This window comes from Podarcis gaigeae (genome assembly GCF_964106915.1).
Source record: "Podarcis gaigeae genome assembly, chromosome: 18".
NCBI classification, from domain to species: domain Eukaryota; kingdom Metazoa; phylum Chordata; class Lepidosauria; order Squamata; family Lacertidae; genus Podarcis; species Podarcis gaigeae.
The window spans coordinates 1,490,110-1,511,557 of NC_139696.1; the positions used below are offsets into that span (position 1 = coordinate 1,490,110).

At 46.1% G+C, this 21,448-nt stretch overlaps 1 protein-coding gene across 2 annotated transcripts; it reads left to right on the plus strand.

Annotated features, from left to right (window-relative positions):
• Window positions 1-3,623: 3,623 nt before the first annotated feature.
• R3HDM4 (R3H domain containing 4) lies at window positions 3,624-16,999 on the plus strand. Of its 2 annotated transcripts, XR_014559742.1 has the most exons (9): window positions 3,624-3,865; window positions 6,451-6,605; window positions 7,265-7,383; window positions 9,537-9,660; window positions 10,524-10,609; window positions 10,745-10,830; window positions 12,163-12,218; window positions 13,310-13,736; window positions 14,170-16,999. XR_014559742.1 is itself a non-coding variant. In XM_083720719.1 (8 exons), exons 1-8 carry the CDS (start codon window positions 3,777-3,779, stop codon window positions 13,411-13,413), a joined length of 819 nt encoding a protein of 272 aa, XP_083576845.1. In that variant the 5' UTR covers window positions 3,638-3,776; the 3' UTR covers window positions 13,414-16,999. The 2 variants fall into 2 exon arrangements, 1 of the variants encoding a protein (XP_083576845.1); XM_083720719.1 differs by having other exon boundaries at window positions 3,638-3,865; window positions 13,310-16,999.
• Window positions 17,000-21,448: the final 4,449 nt, after the last annotated feature.

The following is a 21,448-nucleotide window of genomic DNA, read 5'->3' on the forward strand; positions in this document are numbered from 1 at the left end:
TCCAGTTGATTGCAACTTGGCAAAATGCCAGCTGATTGCAACTTGGCTATTGCACCCTAATAATGATATATTAATGCATGCATGCAGCAATTGATGCAATGTTCATGCATATTCAAAATCAGCAAAACAGTTGTTGCTGTTTAGTGGTGTCCGCCTCTTCGTGACCCCCTGGACCAGAGCACGCCAGGCCCTCCTGTCTTCCATTGTTTGGTCAAACTCATGCTGGTCTCTTCGAGAACACTGTCCCACCATCTCGTCCTCCATCGTCCCCTTCTCCTTGCGCCCTCCATCTTTCCCAGCATCAGGGTCTTTTCCAGGGAGTCTTCTCTTCTCATGAGGTGGCCAAAGTCTTGGAGCCTCAGCTTCAGGATCTGTCCTTCCAGTGAGCACTCAGGGCTGATTTCCTTCCGAATGGAGAGGTTGGATCTTCTTGCAGTCCATGGGACTCTCCAGAGTCTCCTCCAGCACCACAATTCAATTCTTTGGCCATCAGCCTTCTTGATGGTCCAGCTCTCACTTCCATACATCACTCCTGGGAAAACCAGAGCTTTAACTGTAGGCTGAGCCTAGTCCATGCCAGGGAATCGTTGGCCCGCGTCCCCAGATCCGGAGAGAGAGCAAAGAAAGCACCAGGAAAGATTCTTCTTTGGAGGAAAGAGTTTATTATCTGTGCACAGAGACAGCCAGCCGAATCACTTCTGGAAAACTGGCTGCAGCGAAATACGCCTTTGCATACATTCTTATACCTTGAAGAAGCTCCCTCCCTCCTCCCAAACGCCCACTAAGAAAAACTCCCCAATCGGCTGGAAAGTTTTCAACTTGTTTCTCTAATATACAATGGCATATCTATATTCTAAGCAACCCCTAAACAGCCCCTATTCTTGCTAAGCGTCCTGTCTCCTCTGCTATCTTGCATTCCTAAAGTAGAAAGCGAGATGGTTATTTCTGGCTCACAGTCTTCTTTGTGTGTTTCTTATCTTGCATTCCTAAAATAGGAAAGCGAGGGGCCCCTTTTGCAGGTCTGATTATTTCTTGCTAGCTGCTAGCTAACCATATTTTGCAGAAATCAAATTAGCTTAGAAACTTACTTAGATCCAAAGTACAGAAAAGAGAAAATCCTTCTTAGGTACAAGCTACAAGATATAGAGAGCATAGGTACAGATTTCTTAGATACAGAATACAAAACCAGAAAATATTGAGAGAAACCTTTCCCATCTCCCTTTATAACTAGACGGACCTTTGTTGGCAAGGTGATGTCTCTGCTTTTTGAGATGCTGTCTGGGTTTGTCATTGCTTTCCTCCCAAGAAGCAGGCGTCTTTTAATTTCGTGGCTGCTGTCACCCTCTGCAGTGATCATGGAGCCCAAGAAAGTGAAATCTCTCACTGCTTCCATTTCTTCCCCTTCTATTTGCCAGGAGGTGATGGGACCAGTGGCCATGATCTTCGTTTTTTGGATGTTGAGCTTCAGACCATATTTTGCGCTCTCCTCTTTCCCCCTCATTAAAAGGTTCTTTAATTCTTTCTCACTTTCTGCCATCAATGTTGTGTCATCAGCATATCTGAGGCTGTTGATATTTCTTCCAGCAATTTTAATTCCGGCTAGGGATTCATCCAGCCCAGTCTATGCATGGGGCTGCATTAAGACCAGCAAAACATACTATTATTTATTGCTTCATCCTTTGTTCAAAACCCTCCAGGGGCCTCCTAATTTCCCAAAAGGTGAGATTATGGGGTGCACGTTGCATTCAAACCATAAATAATACTATGTTTTGCTGGTCTTAATACAGCCCCATGCATAGTCAAGCCGCAATTGTCACCCTAATGGCAAGTATTTAAAAAGAGCCTTTGGGTGATGCATGAAAATGCAAACGGTGGTGAATCATTTGGAGGTTTGCAAACTGGAGGGTGAGTTGGAGAGCATGCCAAAAAAAAACACCTCCGGAGGTTTCCACAGCTCTCCTCTGAGCTTGCGCCCAGATTACATGGTTCTGCATTGCTGGAAAGCAAAGATAGGAGCATGCACGACCCATTACAATGTTCTGTTTTGGGGGGAGCGGTGTGGGATTTGCAAACTGGAGGAGAGACAAAAGGCAAAAAAAGGAGGCGGAAATAATAAATAACAGCACGGTCTGTTTTGCTGGCCTTGAATATGCATGCATATTATTGCATCAATTGCTGCATGCATGCATTAATATATCATTATTCGGGTGCAATAGCCACGTTGCAATCAGCTGGCATTTTTGGAAAGAGGGTTTTTTGGGGGGTGGTTGGGGGTAAAGAGGGACGCCAAAGGGGTTGCAACTAATGTGGAGTTTGCAAAGTGAAGGGTGAGGGGAGGCAAAAGAGGCGTGGCTTGGGCCTGAGGATGCTGTGCAAGAAAAGTAATGCAGGGATGCAGCAAAATATGGAACGCTTCACGAATTTGCGTGTCATCCTTGCGCAGGGGCCATGCTAATCTTCTCTGTATCGTTCCAATTTTAGTATATGTGCTGCCGAAGCGAGCACAAATGCACATCTACTCCAGCTCATATTTAAAGGCTTCCTTACAGAGGACTTAGCCGTTATGGTGAGCTAAAGTGAATTGCCATTTTTATTTATTTATTTATTTACCAAGTCTTTGCTCATTTTATTATTTTAAAATCTTCTTCTCGCTTCCGAAAGATAACTTGGTGCTTTATTTCCAACGCATATGTTTAGTATGGTACATTCCTAATGGTGTCCAACCGCATTGAATTGTGGGGAAGGCAGTATGCAAATGAGGGGTGCTGTCGTCAGGCGACGCCCCTCTCCCATGTGAACGCCCATTGGCTGGAGCTGAGAGGAGTCCCTGGAGTCCTGCAACGTCTGGGGCTGTCAATCCTAATGCAAGACAGAGCAGGGACTCATGCAGAGGAGCAACAAGGAGTTTGCTTTGCAGGTGGCGCAAGGGATGGGGAAGCCGGGGTTTTGCAGAGGTTGCTGGACTCCCATCCAGCCCTGATCTCTGTGCATGCTGCTGGCAGGGAGACCCAACGACAGAGCTGAATTATAACTCTCCTCGTCCCTGACCATTGGGCCTGCTGGCTAAGGGGCTGGGGATTGGGAGGTAGGAGGACAGCAACATCTGGAGGTCCTCGCAGCGGCCACAATTGCAGATCTATTGCAGTGATGTCCAGCGCACAAGCACACGTACCGTTGCAGTGGAATGCCAAAAAATCCCTTTGCATTGCACTGCAAACACACACTCCGTGCAATGCAACCATACAGTCCGTGCAATGCACACATAATCAGTGCAATGCACACTGTGCAATGCAAACGCACACTTGGTGCAAGGCACACACACTCGGTGCAAGGCACACACACTGTGCAATGCAACTACACACGCCATGCAAGGCACACACACACTCCTTGCAATGCAAACACACACTCCGTGCAAGGCACACACACACTCCGTTCAATGCAAACACACACTCCGTGCAATGCAACTGCAAAACTCTCCAGCGCTGCAATGCCATGCAACGCCACGCAAACACATCCCGCGCAGCGCCGCGCCCTGCAAAGCCCGGAGCAAACTGCATCTTGCAAACGCGGTACCCGTTGCATCAGCTTTGCTCGGCCCGTAGCGCCGCCTCTTCCTCCAGCCCTTTCCTCCCCTCCTCCCCCCGGAGCTGACGCGTCTTCCTAGGGCGGTGCAGCCGGGGAGGCGGCGGGCCGGGTGCCTTTGCAAAAACCTGGGGTGGTATCCGGGTCCCAGACCTCAGGATCTTGCTGGCTTGGGGTTGCAATCCGGGCGAGCCATGGTGGTGCTGAAGGGGACAGATCCTGGCGGTGCAAGAGGAGGCGGCCACCAGGAGCAACCGGGAGCCCCCCTAAGCCAGCCCTATGGGTGAGTAAGGGGGGGCAGCCTTGCCACTGAATATCTGTGGCTCTTATTTGGGAAAAAGGGAGATTTCAATTGATTTCTTTAAAACAATAAAAGCAGGGTGGGTTCAGCAACCTTTGCAAGAAGCTTGCAAGCAAACAGGCAATGCAACAGCTGTTTCCTTCCGGGAGCAAGCAAGTTGATCCATCCCCTAAGATAGACTTCTCCTGTAACTGGAGGTTCCATTGCGGAGGCACAACTCAGGAAATCGGGGTGCGGAGAGCTCGCCAGATCAGACTCCGTTTGGGGGTTCCTGATTTGGAGAAGGGTACCCCATCACCTCCTGGCAAATAAAAGGGGAAGAAATGGAGGCAGGGAGAGATTTGACTTTCTTGGGCTCCATGATCACTGCAGAGGGTGACAGCAGCCACGAAATTAAAAGACGCCTGCTTCTTGGGAGGAAAGCAATGACAAACCCAGACAGCATCTTAAAAAGCAGAGACATCACCTTGCCAACAAAGGTCCGTATAGTTCAAGCTCTGGTTTTCCCAGTAGTGATGTATGGAAGTGAGAGCTGGACCATCAAGAAGGCTGATTGCCAAAGAATGGATGCTTTTGAATTCTGGTGCTGGAGGAGACTCTTGAGAGTCCCATGGACTGCAAGAAGATCCAGGAGGGCCTGGTGTGCTCTGGTCCAGGGGGTCACAAAGAGGCGGACATGACTAAACGACGCAGCAACAACAACAACAACCCCTGGGGAGACCGTGAGCTTGGTGCGCGGGACGCACCGTGCAAACACACGCACATCCAGCCGGTTTGGCTTAGCTGACATTTCGAAGGCGCCTCGGAGCTGGAGGTTCATCTTGGCAGAAGCAGCCCTTCCTCATTGCCCAGCCTAAAAGGTACTGAAACTGTCTCTTGTGGCGGGTACTTCCACCGGCAAGACAGTACATTTTAGGCAGCCTTTTGCCATGGTTTCACCAGAGATGATTTGGGTTGTTAGGCAACACAAACACAAACACAAATACACGACGGAGGAAAACATGATTTGCCTCGCTTACTCATCTCTGAATAAACTTCCTTGAATGACATCAACTGCAGGTATTAAAAATACCTGCAAATGCCAGTTTTGGAGGAGAGCATCTCTTTCTCCTCGCTTTACAGCATCTAGCGAACCGCAGCAAAAGCCATAAATTTTGCAAACCTGATCTTTATTCATAGAATTGCAGAGTTGGAAGGGACCCCAAATTTCAGCTCGAAGCGTCCGCAAGGCTGGGTACGACTGCCCTTTCCTTTGACAAAGTTCCTGCTTCAGGCCGGTAGTCAAACTGGTTGCGCTTCTTATTTGCAAAGTTGTTTGTTTGCATTCCTAAAAAAGGCTGAATCAACTTGACCCCTGTTAAACTAGCCAAGATTTACCATAACTGTGATAATTAATAATAATAATAATAAAAAAAATTTATACCCCGCCCTCCCCGGCCAGAGCCGGGCTCAGGGCAGATAACACCAATAAAATCACAGTAAAAACATAATAGGGGAAGAAAAGAAGAAAAGAAAAAAGAAAAAGAAAAAAAACCAATTTAAAATACAAGTTAAAATACAATTTTAAAAATGCATGTTGGAAATGTAAAGGAAAGGAAGGTACTTTTTATCATGTGTGGTGGACCTGTCCCAAGGTGAAAGACTTCTGGGAAAAGATTTATAATGAATTTTTAAAAATGATGAAATATACATTTATAAAGAAACCAGAGGCCATTCTCCTTGGAATATTAGGTTCTGAACTGCCCAAGAAAGATGTAAAGGTATTTTTGTATGTCACAACCGCTGCATGAATTTTAATAGCCAAAAAATGGAAAGCACAAGAACTACCAATTGTGGAAGAATGGCAGATGAAGATGATGGACTTTATGGAGCTGGCTGAACTCACGGGGAGAATCCGCAACCAGAAAAAGGAGGAATATCAAGAAGACTGGAAGAAATTTAAAGAATATTTGAATAAATATTGTAACATTAAAGATTAGTAGTTACTTGAAAGCACCAAATAGGCCTAGGATTAAATTAGGATTAAATAAATAAATGAGAAATAGAATGTTAAGAAATTTGATTATCATTGGAATATTTTATTTTTGATTAATGATATTGGAAAACTGCTGCATTCAGTTACAGGGAAATTCAGGTGGAAGAGATTAGAGGAAGTCAAGTAATATATTTAAGAAGTTGGATTTTTAATTGATTAATTAATTTTTATTGTCTATATGTTTGTGGTTGTATTTTTGGTTATCGTTTGCTATATTTGTCTTATTTCCTTTTCCTTTTTGTTTCATTGATTATATTGTATGTGTGGTATTTGTAGGAAACTTAATAAATATTATGGGGGGGGGGGATAAATAAAAAAGGCTGAATCACCCTTGCTTTTGGCAAGGTGGAACGGCGCTCGCTCCTGGAATACGACGCTTGTTTGCAATAAATCGGATTATTTCTGCTCTTTGCATTGATAAAAATGGATTGATGCAGGTCTCTTGAATTTGGGGGGCTCTTTTATTTTATGTGGGTCACGGCTGCAGAGAGCCTGCCAATTTTTAAAAACGCTTCGCTTCCCCTTTTTGCAGAAGGATCGAAGATTGTCTCCCGCCGTTGGCCAGCCCCACCGCCAAGAGGTTTTCCCCGGCGAAGCGAAAGCAGTACTACATCAACCAAGCCGTACGCAACTCGGATCTCATCCCCCGGGCCAAAGGGCGCAAGAGCCTGCAGCGCCTCGAGAACAGTTGAGTTCCGGGTTGGGGGCGCCTCTCTCTGCCCGGTGGGATCGCAGAAGAGTCGCGAGGGACCCGGGGGTCATCTAGTCCAACCCGCGGGGCTCGGACCCTGGACCGAGCTGCTCTGAGCCGGGGAGAGCTCAGTCCGTAGAACGCGAGGCTCTTATAAACACCCGGTCGCGCGTTCGAGTCTCCCTTGAGCTAAAAAGCCCCAGACCGCTGCAATCGCTTGAGCCTGAGACTCAGGTTGCGAGTTCGAGGTTCACCTTGGGCGAAAGATTCTTGCATTGCACGGGGTTGGGCTAGAGGACCCCCAAGGGGGAGCCCCTTCTCTCCTCGCAGTTCCCCTAAGCTAAAAAGCCCCAGACCGCTGCAATCACTTGAGTCCGAGACTCCTAATCTCAAGGTTGCAGGTTCGATTCCTGCATTGCACAGGCCCTCTGCAATTCTGTGATTCTGCTGACTGAGCCGTGTTGCATCATGATAGGGGAAGTGTCTTCTGGCCGGGGGGGCAAATTCTGTTCTGGGGGCGGAGCACCGGCTAATGGGGGCGGGGCTTGCTGCAAAAGTGGGAGGACCAATATATGCAGATTTCGGCTTTGTACGGTAGTTTAGACCCATTGCTAACCTGCAGAGGTGTATCGTGAATTCTGTTTTTCCCCTGCAGCACGTTATCTGATGACTCTTTTGGAGCAAGACGAATGCACAGGGGAAGACGGGGAGATCGTCCACCCGGCCAATCCAAGCATCTTCACCGAAGCCTGCAACAACGAGACGTACGTCAAGGTACGCGTTGTGGTATCTTTTGGTTAAATTCCAGCTCTCTTCCTTGAGAGGCACAGCTCAGCTCAAGACAGAAGGACTGTTTTGGGGGAACAGGAGGCGGGCAGGTGTGGAAGACTCCCTGGTCCTGAATGGGGTGAGTGACTGGGCCCCTGAAGGACCAGGTGTGCAGCCTGGGGGTCATTTTGGACTCACAGCTGTCCATGGAGGCGCAGGTCAGTTCTGTGTCCAGGGCAGCTCCATCTGGTACGCAGGATGAGACCCTCCCTGCCCGCAGACTGTCTTGCCAGAGTGGCGCATGCTCTGGTTATCTCTCGCTTGGACTACTGCAATGTGCTCTACGTGGGGCTCCCTTTGAAGGTGACCCGGAAACTGCAATTAATCCAGAATGCGGCAGCCAGACTGGGGACTGGGAGTGGAGACCACATAACAGCGGTCCTGAAAGACCTACATTGGCCCCCAGGACATTTCCAAGCACAGTTCAAAGTGTTGGTGCTGACCTTGAAAGCCCTAAACGGCCCAGTATCCCTGAAGGAGCGTCTCCACCCCCATCGTTCAGCCCAGACACTGAGGTCCAGCTCCGAGGGCCTTCTGGCGGTTCCCTCCCTGCGAGAAGCCAAGTTACAGGGAACCAGGCAGAGGGCCTTCTCGGTGGTGGCGCCCTCCCTGTGGAACGCCCTCCCACCAGATGTCAAAGAGAACAACAACTACCAGACTTTTAGAAGACATCTGAAGGCAGCCCTGTTTAGGGAAACTTTTAATGTTTGATGTATCCCAGTATTTTAATATTTTTTTGGAAGCCGCCCGGAGTTGCTGGGGAAGCCCAGCCAGATGGGCAGGGTATAAATAATAAAATATTATTATTATTATTATTTTGCAAATTGCATCTTTTCTGTATTCAAACGAATCAACAATTCAGCAACATTTCAAATTTGCATTTCGTAGCTGGGAATTGCATCTCGCCCAAATTCGGTTTTGATTCATTCGGTCAAACTGGTGCAATATTAAAGCAAATCATTTTGCAAGACCTCAGCTGCAGTGGGAAAGGAACTTTGCTGGACCTGAGCTGTCAGATGAAAAGAGAGCCTTGCTAGACCTCAGCCGCTTTTGCACGTTTTTAATTCTGAAAGCTTTGTGGACTTTGAAGCAGCCCCTGCTTGTCCTTTTTAGCCCTATGCAGGAATTGGGATCTGAATGAGTCTGCGTTCTGAATTCCGAAGCCTTTTTTCCGTACCCGGGTCCGGAATTCGTCTTTCGAACTCAGGTTCCAGTTGGGAGTGACGGTGCGAGATAAACGAGGGTTGTTGTTGTTTTAATAACATGTATCCGATATGAGACCTTTTTTTTTAACATACTGCAGCTTGTTTCTGTAAAACCTCAAAACGTTTTTGCGTACAAAAGCGATCTTTTAATTGTTTCGCCTTATGTATCAAATCGTGTGAGCTGTTTTCATCGCTCGTGTCTTTTTAAATGCAAAATTATTTCGAGTTACCTTACTGCCAAAAAGACTTAAATCGTAGAATTGCAATCCCTGCTTAAAAACCACCCACAATTGAACAACTTCTACTGTCAGAAAGTTTTCCTGGTTTCAGTTTGCACCTCGTTCCAACCTAAATAAATACATAAACCCCATTTTGAAATAAAGACATAATCCCTGTTTTAAAAACAGCGGTACCTTGGAAGTCCGTTCCAAAAATCCAATTTAAATCAAAAACAATAACATTGCAGCATATGTATCTGTGTTTGTTAAAACTTAAAACTTATTTCCTTTGGACTTTAACTTAAATAGAAAACTACGTTTAGAAAGATTCTTCCTCCAAAAGCATTTAAAAAAAATAAAAGAATCTGATTTAAATAAAAAAATAATAATGGATTTTTATGCATACCCTGGATAAAACCCACAAAACCCTGATATTCAGAGTCTTAAGTTTCACTCGGAACCCGCACAAACCACACTTTGGGTTCTCAGGCTTTCCGCCCACTTAATCAACTCGAAAGTGGATTGATCTTCCGATGGGAAAATAAAATAAAATTAACGGCCCTGGGAAACGCAGCTCTTTTTCCCGCTCCAGTCGCTGGGTTTTTGACTCAGGATGGGCTGAGAGGGTTGTGCGTTAATGGGCTTCTCTCATTTTTGTGTGTGTGTCTCGGCTAAGATTTGGAACGACTTCATGAACCGCTCCGGCGAGGAACAAGAGCGAGTCCTCTTGTACCTGGAAGAGGAGGCGGCGAAGAAGCAGAAGAGCAAACTGGCCGAAAAAGCAGATGTCAAGTGGAAAGGTATGAAGGGTTTGGCCTGGACTGCCTTGCAGGGATGTTTTGCATTTCTGGGGGAAAAAAACCCCTTCCTTCTCTCTCTCTCTTCCTTCCCCTTCCTTCCTTCCTTCCTTCCTTCCTTCCTTCCTTCCTTCCTTCCTTTCTTCCTTCCTTCCTTCCTTATCTCTCTCTTTTTCTCTGTCTTCCTCCCTCCCTCCCTCCCTCCCTTCCTTCCTTCCTTCCTTCCTTCCTTCTCTCTTTCTCTCTTTTTCCTCTCTCTCTAATCCTTCCTTCCTTCTCTCTCTCTTTCTCTCTCTCTCTCCTTCCTTCCTTCCTTCCTTCTCTCTCCTCTCAGTTTCTTTTTCCTTCCTTCCTTCTCTCTCTCTCCCTTCCTTCCTTCACTCTCTCTCTCTTTCTCTCTCTCTCCTTCCTTCTCTCTCAGTTTCTTTTTCCTTCCTTCCTTCCTTCCTTCCTTCCTTCCTTCCTTCCTTCTCTCTCTCTCCTTCCTTCCTTCCTTCCTTCCTTCCTTCCTTCCTTCCAGTCAAGTGGGGATCTGTCTTCCCAACTCAAGTTTCCAGAACATCTTTGCTCTTGAAGGGAGTTAGAGAGATTTCTGCTTTCAGCCGAACCTCCATCTGCAAGAGCAGTCTACCCTCGAACGTTCCTTGTTCAGGAGCAACGTTCCCTGTTCAGGGAGGAGGCTCCCTACCCTTCCTGGCAGTGCCAAATTTAAGTATAAGCTAAACAAGGTAGAAGCTCTTGGCCCCTGTTCTTCCCCTTAGAACCGTCAAAAGTGCAGAGGTGGAAGGGACACCGCAGGGTCATCCATCCCAACCCCGTGCGATGCAGAAACCTCACAACCTGTTTTCCTCCTCTTTCCGTTGCAGAACACGCCACTTACACTCCGCAGGAGTGTTTCCAGCGCATCAGCCGGCGCCTGAGGACCACGCTGAAGCGGAGCCGTATCCCCATGGTATGTTTCAAACGCAGGACCGAAGAAGAAACCGGCGCCTGGGAACCTTTGCTGTGGCAGCTTTGCCTGGGCGCGGGGTACAAATAATAAAATTCCTCTGTTGTTATTTGCCGCTGCTTCTATTTTCCCCCGCAGGGGACCCTGGAGTGCTTCGAAGATGAGCTATTGGCCTTTTTCTCGAACAGCCCCTGTTCCGTCTACACGGCAATGATGGACAACAGGTGACCAAACGGTTCTTGCGCCGGGCGCCGCGGCCGGATGGGAATTGTAGTACAGAAGGCGATGCACAACGTGGTTTTTTGGGGTTTTTCCGTACTGATAAAGCCAACGGCTGTTGGGAAATGGGAACCGGACGTATCCAGAGTAAAGGATCTATAAAGGATGGAAAATAGGAAGTTAATTTCCTATTAATAATTTCCTGTTGTATTATTTTATTGTTGTTAGCCGCCCTGAGCCCGGCTTCGGCTGGGGAGGCGGGATATAAATAAAATTTATTATTATTATTATTATTATTATTATTATTATTATTATTATTATTATTATTAATTATTTCCTGGCTTTCAATTGGAACTTAGCCTGATCTCTTATTCCCCTTCCTTCCCTTTTTATGAAGATTTCCCGCTCTGGGATCCCACAGCTAATTCTCCCCGGTCTCCTCGCTGGCCCAAATGGGACTAATTTAGCCAGCCAGCTATTGTTTATTGAATGGGTTTTCCCCCTAAACTGATTTTTGAATTCTGAATTTATTGTTATTCATGCTTTATGCTGTATTTTATGCTGTTTTTTGTTGTATCACAATTAAGTGTTTTAGATTAGTTGCGAGCCTGGTTTTCTGAACCGGGAAGGGCAGGATATAAATAAAAAAATATTATTATTATTACATAGGATGGAGAGTAGGAAGTTAATTTCCGGGGGGGGGGGGGAGTTGCACAACGCAAGATGATAAGAAAGAGAAGTCAATATAGAAATAAGTAATGGTTTAAAACAGGCGGGGGGGGGGGGTGATGCTGCAAATTCTTCCGTTCCGCGAAGGTATATATAATATCGATTTGTAAACGTAGGGGCAAATCGACGTAACGGGAATTGAACGTAAGGAAAGAACTGGGAACCTAAGGAAAGAATGGGGAACCAGAATTGTGAATTGAATGTAAGGAAAGAATTGGGAACATAAGGAAAGAATTGGGAACCAGGATTGTGAATTGAACCTAAGAAAGAATTGGGAACATAAGGGAAGAATGGGGAACCAGAATTGTGAATTGAACCTAAGCAAAGAATTGGGAACATAAGGGAAGAATGAGGAACCAGAATTGTGAATTGAACCTAAGAAAGAATTGGGAACATAAGGGAAGAATGGGGAACCAGAATTGTGAATTGAACCGAAGGAAAGAATTGGGAACATAAGGAAAGAATTGGGAACCAGAATTGTGAATTGAACCTAAGCAAAGAATTGGGAACATAAGGGAAGAATGGGGAACCAGAATTGTGAATTGAACCTAAGGAAAGAACTTGCAGAAAGGGATAAAAACGTGTTTTTTCAATCTCTTTTCTTGCAGCTTCGAACGGCTTCTCCTTCACGCCGTCTGCCAATACATGGACCTCGCTTCTGCCAGTAAGGGCTCCTTTCTGATATTATTTCGTATTTATTTTGGGAGGAAACTTGCTTGCCCGTGTCGAACGGGGCTATCTCTCCCTTGCAGAGAGGGCGAAGCCCTTCTGATCCGCCTTTGCCTTCCCTTCCGGCCTCGGTGGCTGGATGATAAGTAGAAAATAACTTTTTTTATTTAAAAAATGGCAATTGGGAAGCCCTTCTTCCCCCGCCCAACTCGCCCCCCCCCCCCAAATATCTCCTAAGGTTTTCATTCTACTGTGGTCCCTTGGTTCTCAAACTTAATCCGTTCCAGAAGTCCGTTCCAAAACCAAAGCGTTCCAAAACCAAGGCAGCGCTTTCCCATAGAAAGTCATGCAAAGCGGATTAATCCGTTCCAGACTCTTAAAAACAGCCCCTAAAACAGCGATTTAACATGAATTTTAGCATCTACCGAGACCATTGAGCCACAAAACGAAAGCAAGAATCAATGTGCTGTACTATAAAATAAATAAGGCAGTATTGTAGATGATAAAAATTAAAATTAGTGTTTTTTCTCACCTGCACTGATCATAGTCATTGTTTGGATGGGGGTTTTTTATTCATTTCCACAGTCACACAATCAATCAGTAGCTGAACTGGGTTCCACACAGTCACAAAAACAAATGAACCTGGAAAAGCCTCAGAAACAAAAACGCAAAATAAAGAGCAAAAACAAAAGCGCCAAACTTAACCAGTTCTGGAAGTCCATTTGACCTCTGAAATGTTCAGAAACCGAGGAGCGGCTTCTGATTGGCGCAGGCGCCCCGGAAACAATAGCCGACAGCCGCGTCGGACGTTTGGCTTACGAAAAACGTTTGAAAACCAGAACACTCACTTCTGGGTTTGCGGCGTCTGGGAACCAAGCTACCGCTGTATTTCCTTGTTTCCTTTTGGATAAGAACACCTCGTTCTTCTGTTTTTCAAGGTGTTTAAATAAACCAAAATTATTATCATCATCATTATTATTACCAAACAAGCAGACAAAAAATTCCTTCCAGTAGCACCTTAGAGACCAACTAAGTTTGTTATTGGTATTTTTATTATTATGATGATGATTATATCATCCGTCTTAGGTTCTGACTACGAAGGAAAACGACAGATGAAAGTGAGCAACAAACACACCATCTTCCTGCCTCCGAATCCGCTTCTTTCGACTTACCTGGAGCAAATGAGCTGATGGCGGTTCCGGGTCGTCTTCCGGGGGTCCGCCCCACCCCACCCCCTTCGAAATTTCTGCTTCCGTTGACTTTTTAAAAAAGTATTTAAAGGCAAATGAGTTTTAGCAGGAAGGGACTCGGCTAGGGATGTTGTCTGTGGTTGCCTAGCAACCGCCTCCCATCTCGGGTACCCAAAAGATGCAGGCCAGACGCTACTTTTGTTACCGGCCCCTCCCTCAGAGTAGGAGCCCCCTGGCCCATTTTGGAGGCCCCGATTCTGCCTGGGAAGTCTTGGATGTGGGGAGCCCCCCACCTCCATCACCCCCCGTCCATGCTGAGCTTTGTTAACGGCGAACCCCAAAAACGGGAACCCCCTCGAAACTGGTGCAAAAGTTTTGCAGTCGGTTTTTGTGGGTTTTTAATGCAGAGAACCCCCCTTTTTGCCGCACCCCACAAACAGCCATAGACCCTCGAACCGGGCAAGGGGGTGTCACGGGGTCACCCCCGAACCCAATGTCTTCCGATTCGCTCCCAATCGTAGCCGAGCAAACGTTTTGCAGCGAAAACGCCCCACATTTTGCAGCCCCCCCAAAACGGAGCCATAGACCCTTCAACTCATTGGGGTTTTAGGGGGGTGACCCCCAGGTTTGAGGGTTTATCTATCGCTCTGTTTTTTGGGGCGCCGCAAAACGCGGGGTGTTTCTTCTCCGCGAAAAAAGGACCGCAAAACTTTGGCACCAGTTTTGAGGGGGGTTGCTGTATTTTGGCGTTCGCAGTTAACGAAGCTGATGGGAGGGGGAGACCACAAAGTTTGTGGGGGGCCTGGGTGAAAACTCATCCCTTTTTTAAGGCCGTGCACCCCAAAAATAGGGTTGTGTTGCGTCGTTCGACTCAGTTGCCCAGGCCCGCTTAATTTTTAAAACAATCCTTTGATTTTTAAACGCCGCCCGTAATTTAGTCTGCAAGCAATTTATAGAAATACGTATATTTTTAATTGGTCCCTCCTTCTTTGAAAAAAACAACAGGATTTATAAATGGCTCAGTGCGAGTGGGCTACAACTCCCTTGTATGCGACAAAAGTATCGCATCTCAAATTTGGAGCATTTGAAAAGGGGTGATTTCTTTGACCCTGTTTGACACAGTCGTTCTTTTATTTTGTGTTTTTGCAATACGGAAAAAGGGAAATCCTTCGCTTTCTGCTTTTTCGGGAAAAGCTTTCCCCTCTCCCGCGAACTTTCTGGAAAGAACTGCAACGCCTCTCCTATCTGTCGCCATTGCAGTTGCCGTTCTGACCTCCTGGAGACAATTATCTATTTATATATATATCCCTGGTTTTCGGAAAGCAAATGTTAGATAACTGGTGTTATAACGGCTGGCTTCAGCTTCGGCTCGGCTCGATTTTAAAGCGGCAAAATTTGGGTTTTCCCACAAGCGCCTTGAATTCTGAATAAATTTTGGGGTGTGTGCAAGACCCTTTTTTTCAAGTTTGGCAGAGGATCGGGTCCGCCTCGCAGGGGAAACAGCCACCAATCTGATCTGGCTACTGGGCAGAGGTAGACTGCTCTTGGGGCTGGAGGTTCTCTCTCTTAGTTTCAATGGGCTTTGTTTGTTTCTGTCACAACACTCTTTTATTATGGGATGGCGGGGGGGGGGACAACGCCTCTTGGAAATTGGGGTGCCCCCTGCAAAAGGAGGAAAAACTCTTCTAACGGGCCTTAACGGTGCTTCGATTCGTAATCCGAATTTCTCTGAATTTGGGGGGTCGGGTTGGATCGTGTCTGTAGCGAAACTACACCCCCCCCAAAAAAAAACACAGCAGCCATCCGTTCTCAGCCGAACTGCCTCATTTTCTAAATGTATGAATGACCATTGCAGGCTCCCCCCTTTTTTTTGCCAACCACCTCCCAAGTTGTCAGAAGCCAGCCCGCGTTTTGTAAAATGTAATATAGTGTATTTTTAAAGATAATAGGTTTGTGTCCGTACGTTTTATGGCCAATGGATTCAGATTTTGTTTTCGGTTTCCCCCAAATTGCTATCTACTGGTGAAATGACCCTGGCAAAAAATAATAATAATTATCCCGTCTTCTTTGCCGCTGGTTCTTTCATTCGTTTGGTTTTCCCCAAATTGCTCTGTCGTGCCATAAAGCAAGTTTTTTAAAATATTAAATTAAATTGAAACGTGTATCGCCGTCGGTTCCAAAGAAGTCTACGCAAGTTACTAAACCTCAAAAAGGAATTTAGCCGAGCCTGTTCCTCGGGAACGGATTCCTTTCCCTCCGTAGGGCAGGGCAGGGAAACCTGTGGTCTTTAGGTTGTTAGAATTGTAGAATTATAGAGTTGGAAGCGACCCTGAGGGTCACCATTAATTGAATAAATTAATAAAATAAAAATAATAATACAGGCAGGGGGGCGACAGGGAACCTCCTCCTGGGATATCAGGCCGCAGGGTTGTCATTAATTGAATAAATCAATAAAATAAAAGTAATTCAGGCAGGGGGACGACAGGGAACCTCCTCCCAGGATATCAGCCCCAAGGGTCATCATTAATTGAATAAATAAAATAATACAAGCAGGGGGGCGACAGGGAACCTCCTTCCAGGATATCGGCCCCAAGGGTCATCATTAATTGAATAATTTAATAATAATAATAAAATAATGCAGGCAGGATGACTTGGATCCTTTAAAAAGGGCAAACCTGGAGGAGGCTTCCCGCTGTACCTCTGTCTGATACACTGGTCTGCCCTTCACATGCTAGTTTGAATTCCTGTCTGTACAGGGGGTCGATTTCTAACCTTGGGGAGCCTAGGTTTCAGTCCCTGGCGATCAATAAAGATATGAGCCAAGATTCCTGCATTGCACGGGGTTGGCCTGGATGACCTTTGAGGGGCCCTTCCAACTAGGAATCATCGGGAAATAGAGGATCTTCTAAATCAGTTAAATTATTGTCCTTCCCCCCCCCCCCCCGGCTACTGATCACATGTGGATTTTTATTTTGATCGTTGCATGCTCAGAAAAATATACCAAAGTTGAGTTTTTGCTTGTGTGTGTGTGTGGTTTTATGATTATCCGCAATGTCCCTTTGCGAATGTTCTTATTGAGAGTTGTTGCATTAATTGTGATTTTTCAGACTTTTTCCCAGAAGATGCCACAATTTCTGGGTGTGTGTTTTTTTGAAAGTGTCTCCTCTTCTTCCTCTCGTGTTGCCACGAGGGTGTCAAAACAGTGGGATTTTGCAGGTGGCAGCCAAGTTAACTTGTCCCTAAGTCAGAGGAAACACATTTCCCCCTGAAATATACTTGGGGGGGTTGTTTGCAAGTTTGCAAGCTCCCACTATTTGGGGGAAAACTCCCTTCCTGCAGAAATCTAATCTGCCAAGGAAACCACTGCCCAACCTTTCTAATTTTCCACGTGCAAGAAGAATTTTTTTGGGGGGGCATTTGAACACAAAACACGCCCCCCAATACACACTTTCCTTGCACTACAACAGCGCAGAGACCTTCCTTCTGCCGAATGTACAAACCAACTTTGCATTTTCCAGAAGAACAAAACGTCCTTCGGTGTAAGATGTTTTTCGTGTAAATAATAATAAAAAAATCATGCTTTTAAGAGCGGTGTTGCAGTATTGCTTTTCTTAAGTGCAGAAAGGGGACTTGTTGGGAAGCTGTATTTCCAAGCCGCAGACAGAAATCCAACAGGTGAGGTGGTGGATTTCTGCATTTTCGTCACTGCTGGTTTTCAGGAGCTTGGGAACAGTGAGAGTTGGGAGGCAGAAAGGGTGAGTGTAGCTTTCTCAGGAGGAGGAGGTGAAATCAAACTTGGTTTACTGGCCCTCTGGAAGTTGGGAACAAAGGCGTGCGGCCCTTGCTCTGCAAAGGACCCCGACCCCACTCAGCCATCAACGATGCCTCCCAGTTTGCAGATGACACCAAACTGGGATGGGGAACAAATGCCGCAGAAGGCAGAAATGGGATTTGAGATGACCTTAACAGATTGGAGAATTGGGCCCGTGCTCATTTAAAGTTGGAGCGTAATAATTATTTCACTATGAATATACTTCTTAATTGTATTTCACTGTGTGTTAAACCACAGAGCCTAGGACTTACCGATAAGAAGGTCGGGGGTTCGAATCCCCGCAATGACGGGGTGAGCTCCCATTGCTCGGTCCCTGCTCCTGGCCACCTAGCAGTTTGAAAGCACGTCAAAGTGCAAGTAGATAAATAGGTACCGCTCCGGCGGGAAGGTAAACGGCGTTTCCGTGCGCTGCTCTGGTTCGCCAGAAGCGGCTTAGTCCTGCTGGCCACATGACCCGGAAGCTGTACGCCGGCTCCCTCGGCCAATAAAGCGAGATGAGCGCCGCAACCCCAGAGTCGTCCACGACTGGACCTAATGGCCAGGGGTCCCTTTACCTATTAATATATTTCTTAATTGTATTTCGGTTGAGCAATGACTTAGATACACTGCATATTTTGTTATGGGCAAATGGCTTGAGATACCTATTAGGTCCATCAATTACTATATAGTCTGACTGTTTATTTCCTTGACATCTGATGGGAGAGGGTGCCACCACCGAGAAGACCCTCTGCCTCGTTCCCTGTAACCTCACTTCTCGCAGGGAGGGGACCGCCAGAAGGCCCTCAGGAGAGGTACCCCGGTGTCGGGTGGAGACGCTCCTTCAGGGATACTGGGCCGTTTAGGGCTTTCAAAGTCAGCCCCAACACTTTGAATTGTGCTTGGGAACGTCCTGGAAGCCAATGTAGGTCTTTCAAGACCAGTGTTATATGGTCTCCCCTCCCAGTCCCCAGTCTGGCTGCCGCATTCTGGATTAGTTGCAGTTTCCGGGTCACCTTCCAAGGCAGCCCTACGGAGAGCTCATAAAAGGTACCTTCTCTTCCTCTAACTTTTCCATCTCTTCTTCCTCGTTTTTCCATTTGCTGGATTCCTCAATGCAAAGGTGTGTGCGAGAAAGACTTTAGATACAGGGTCAGCAGAGTTTTTCAGCAGCGGGCCGGTCCACTGTCCCTCAGACCTTGTGGGGGGCCGGACTGTATTTTGTAAAAAAAGAAATGAATGAATTCCTATGCCCCACAAATAACCCAGAGATGCATTTTAAATAAAAGCACGCATTCTATTAATGTAAAAACACCAGGCAGGCCCCACAAATAACCCAGAGATGCATTTTAAATAAAAGGACACATTGTACTCATGTAAAAACACGCTGTTTCCCGGACCGTCCGCAGGCCGGATTGAGAAGGCGACTGGGCCGGATCCGGCCCCCGGGCCTTAGTTTGCCTACCCATACTTTAGGAATTGCCCAGGCGCTTAGCCAAAGACGGTCAGTAAGAGGCAATCTGCAACAGAAATTGGAGGGTGCACATTGTCTCCTGTCTCGTAATGCGGGAAACTCAGCTAAAGCACCCTTTCCACCCCCTGATTTAAAAGCAAGGAGAAGCCACAGCCTAAACGTTCCCGAGTTTTCACAAGGACATCGTCTTTGTGCAAACGTGGAGATTTAAAGGTTGGGGGGCGAGGAATGGAAAACAGAGATACGAACTAAAATTGGCACCTTTGGAGCACAGGTGCTAAGCTTTTTTTCCTGGCAGCGGCGAAATAAATTATGGAGTGTTTTCGTTTTCTGGGAACAAAGACCTTCACGCGATGATGCTCCAATTTCCAACCACTTTGGGAGCGAGCGAGGGAGTCAATTCTGGCTGCGTTTTGCCACTTAGCACTCTGCATAAGTGCTGGTCTCGCATGCCCTCTCTTCCCTTCGGGTCAGTGTGCACCCGAGACAAAAGTTGAAGTGTTTTTCAAGCAACTGGAAGCAGCAAACACGCCTCCTTCTTCACGGTGTTTAGGCAGAAAGCTGCGTTGGCTGAGAATGATTCAGTGCTTTGTTATGTTTCTCCTCTGGCGACCCCTCATAGCCGAGTAAAATTGACTTCCATGAACACGTGTTTTAACAGAGAGTCCGTAAGGGACTGTGGAGGCCAATTCTGGATCCACACATCCTTCCACAGTGGAGACATAGGTTTCCGGGCGGGAGTTGATCCCGGTGAGGGTTTGTCAAGCACGCCTTCCTCTTAGCACCTTTCTCCCTCGCGTCCTGAGTTCGAGTGTCTCCAAAGCCCACGACACCTTTGGTCAAGGCTGTTCTCCAACTGGAGCGCTCGCAGGCCAGTGTTTCCCAGTTGTTGGTGCTTATACTCCATTTTTAAAGATTTGCCTTGAGAGAGTCTTTGAACCTCTTTTGTTGACCACCAGCATTACGCTTTCCATTTTTAAGTTCGGAATAGAGGAGTTACTTTGGAAGACGATCATCATGCATCCACACAACATGACCAGTCCAACGAAGTTGATGTTGAAGAATCATTGCTTCGACACTGGTGATCTTTGCTTCTTCTAGTACACTGGTATTAGTTCACCTGTCTACCCAAGTGATGAGTAAAAATTTTTGGAGACACCGTTGATGGAATCTTTCAAGGAGTTGGAGATGGGGTTTATAAGTGGCTCATGTTTCACAAGCATACAGTAAGGTTGGTAGTGCAATAGCTTTGTAAACAAGCATTTGGGTTTCCCTGCGAATGTCCCGGTCCTCAAACACTCTGCACTTCAATCAGGAGAAAGCCAAACTCACAGAGCTCAGGCGATGCTGGATTTCGGCATCAATGTTGGCCCTTGTGGAAAGAATATTTTGTGAATATTTCCCGCTGTAAACACAGACAAGGCCAAGAGATGAGACAGAAAGGGGTAAAAGATTATTGGGAAATGATCCATTATAGCTTGAGATACCTATTAGATCTATCAATGACCATATAGCATATATTCAACACAAAAAAACAGCGGCCATTTGTTGTGGACAAAGGACAGCTGGACATATAAAGGGCCCCATTACCTTCAGGAGCTGAGGGCCTCATCAAACCGAAATCCGACCCTGGGCATAACTCTGATTTTAAACACATTGTGCAGATGAGGTTATTAGCTTCTTTTGCATTCAGCTACACATATCAAGGAAGGACTTTAGGAATCACATCCGTGCTAAATATTAAGAGCTGCTCAAAACCAAACAAATAGTTTAAATCTTCTTCTGTTTGAGTCCTCGGGTTTACCCCTGTCTTGGGCCAACGCCGTTTCTTCCTGCGTTTTTCACAAATGTGCTTTCTGCTTCTATGGCAGCGAACTTGAATGAAACTTGACGTTCGCAGAGAGAGCTTTTTCCAGCTGGCTTTGAATCTAAACACCAAAAGGGATTTGCCCGTTTACGTCGAAAATGGAGGATGTGCGGGGCTTTCGCGAGCCGCTGCTAAGTTGGACGGAAAGTCATTAATTGGCACATGGAATTTCAAGTGATATAAACAGAAATGAATGTAAGTTGTTTTAGTACGCAACAACAGCAGCAAGAATATTATTGGCACAAAAAATGGAAACAAGAAGAATTACCGACGAAAGAAGAATGGAGGATGAAATTAATGGACTATGCAGAATTAACAGGAAGGATTCGAAATCTGCGGGACCAGAAATTCACAGAAGACTGGCCTAAATTTACAGACTATTTGAAAAGTAATTGTGATGATCAGACCACGTTTGTAGGTTTGCAAGAAGTTTTGTGAGCAGAGTTATTGGTACTATTGCAAAAATGGATATAGGGGAGGATGATGGTAGTTATGATAATTAAAGGCAACATGAAGTTAAGAAATGCATGAAGTGATTAAAACGGTGGATCATCAGAGGTGCTGATGGAAGTCCAAAAAAAAAAAAAAGATTGTATAGGTGGCGAAATTTTGTGGTTTGTACTATAATTTATATGTTAAAATTAATAAAAATTATCTTTAAATAAATAGAGTTTACTCTGAAAAAAATAAAATTGGCACGTGGATTTTCCTGAATCTGGTGCGCTTTGTCTGCAAAGCCAGAACGAAGAGCAAAATGAAATGTCTGTGCCTTCCATCTCTCTCTCTCTATCTGCACGTGGCATAATAATTTCATGCCTTCCATGCCTGCTGAATTAGCCCATCAGTTGAGTCCTCTCTAAAGGGGGTTGCCTGGTAGCAAGATCTC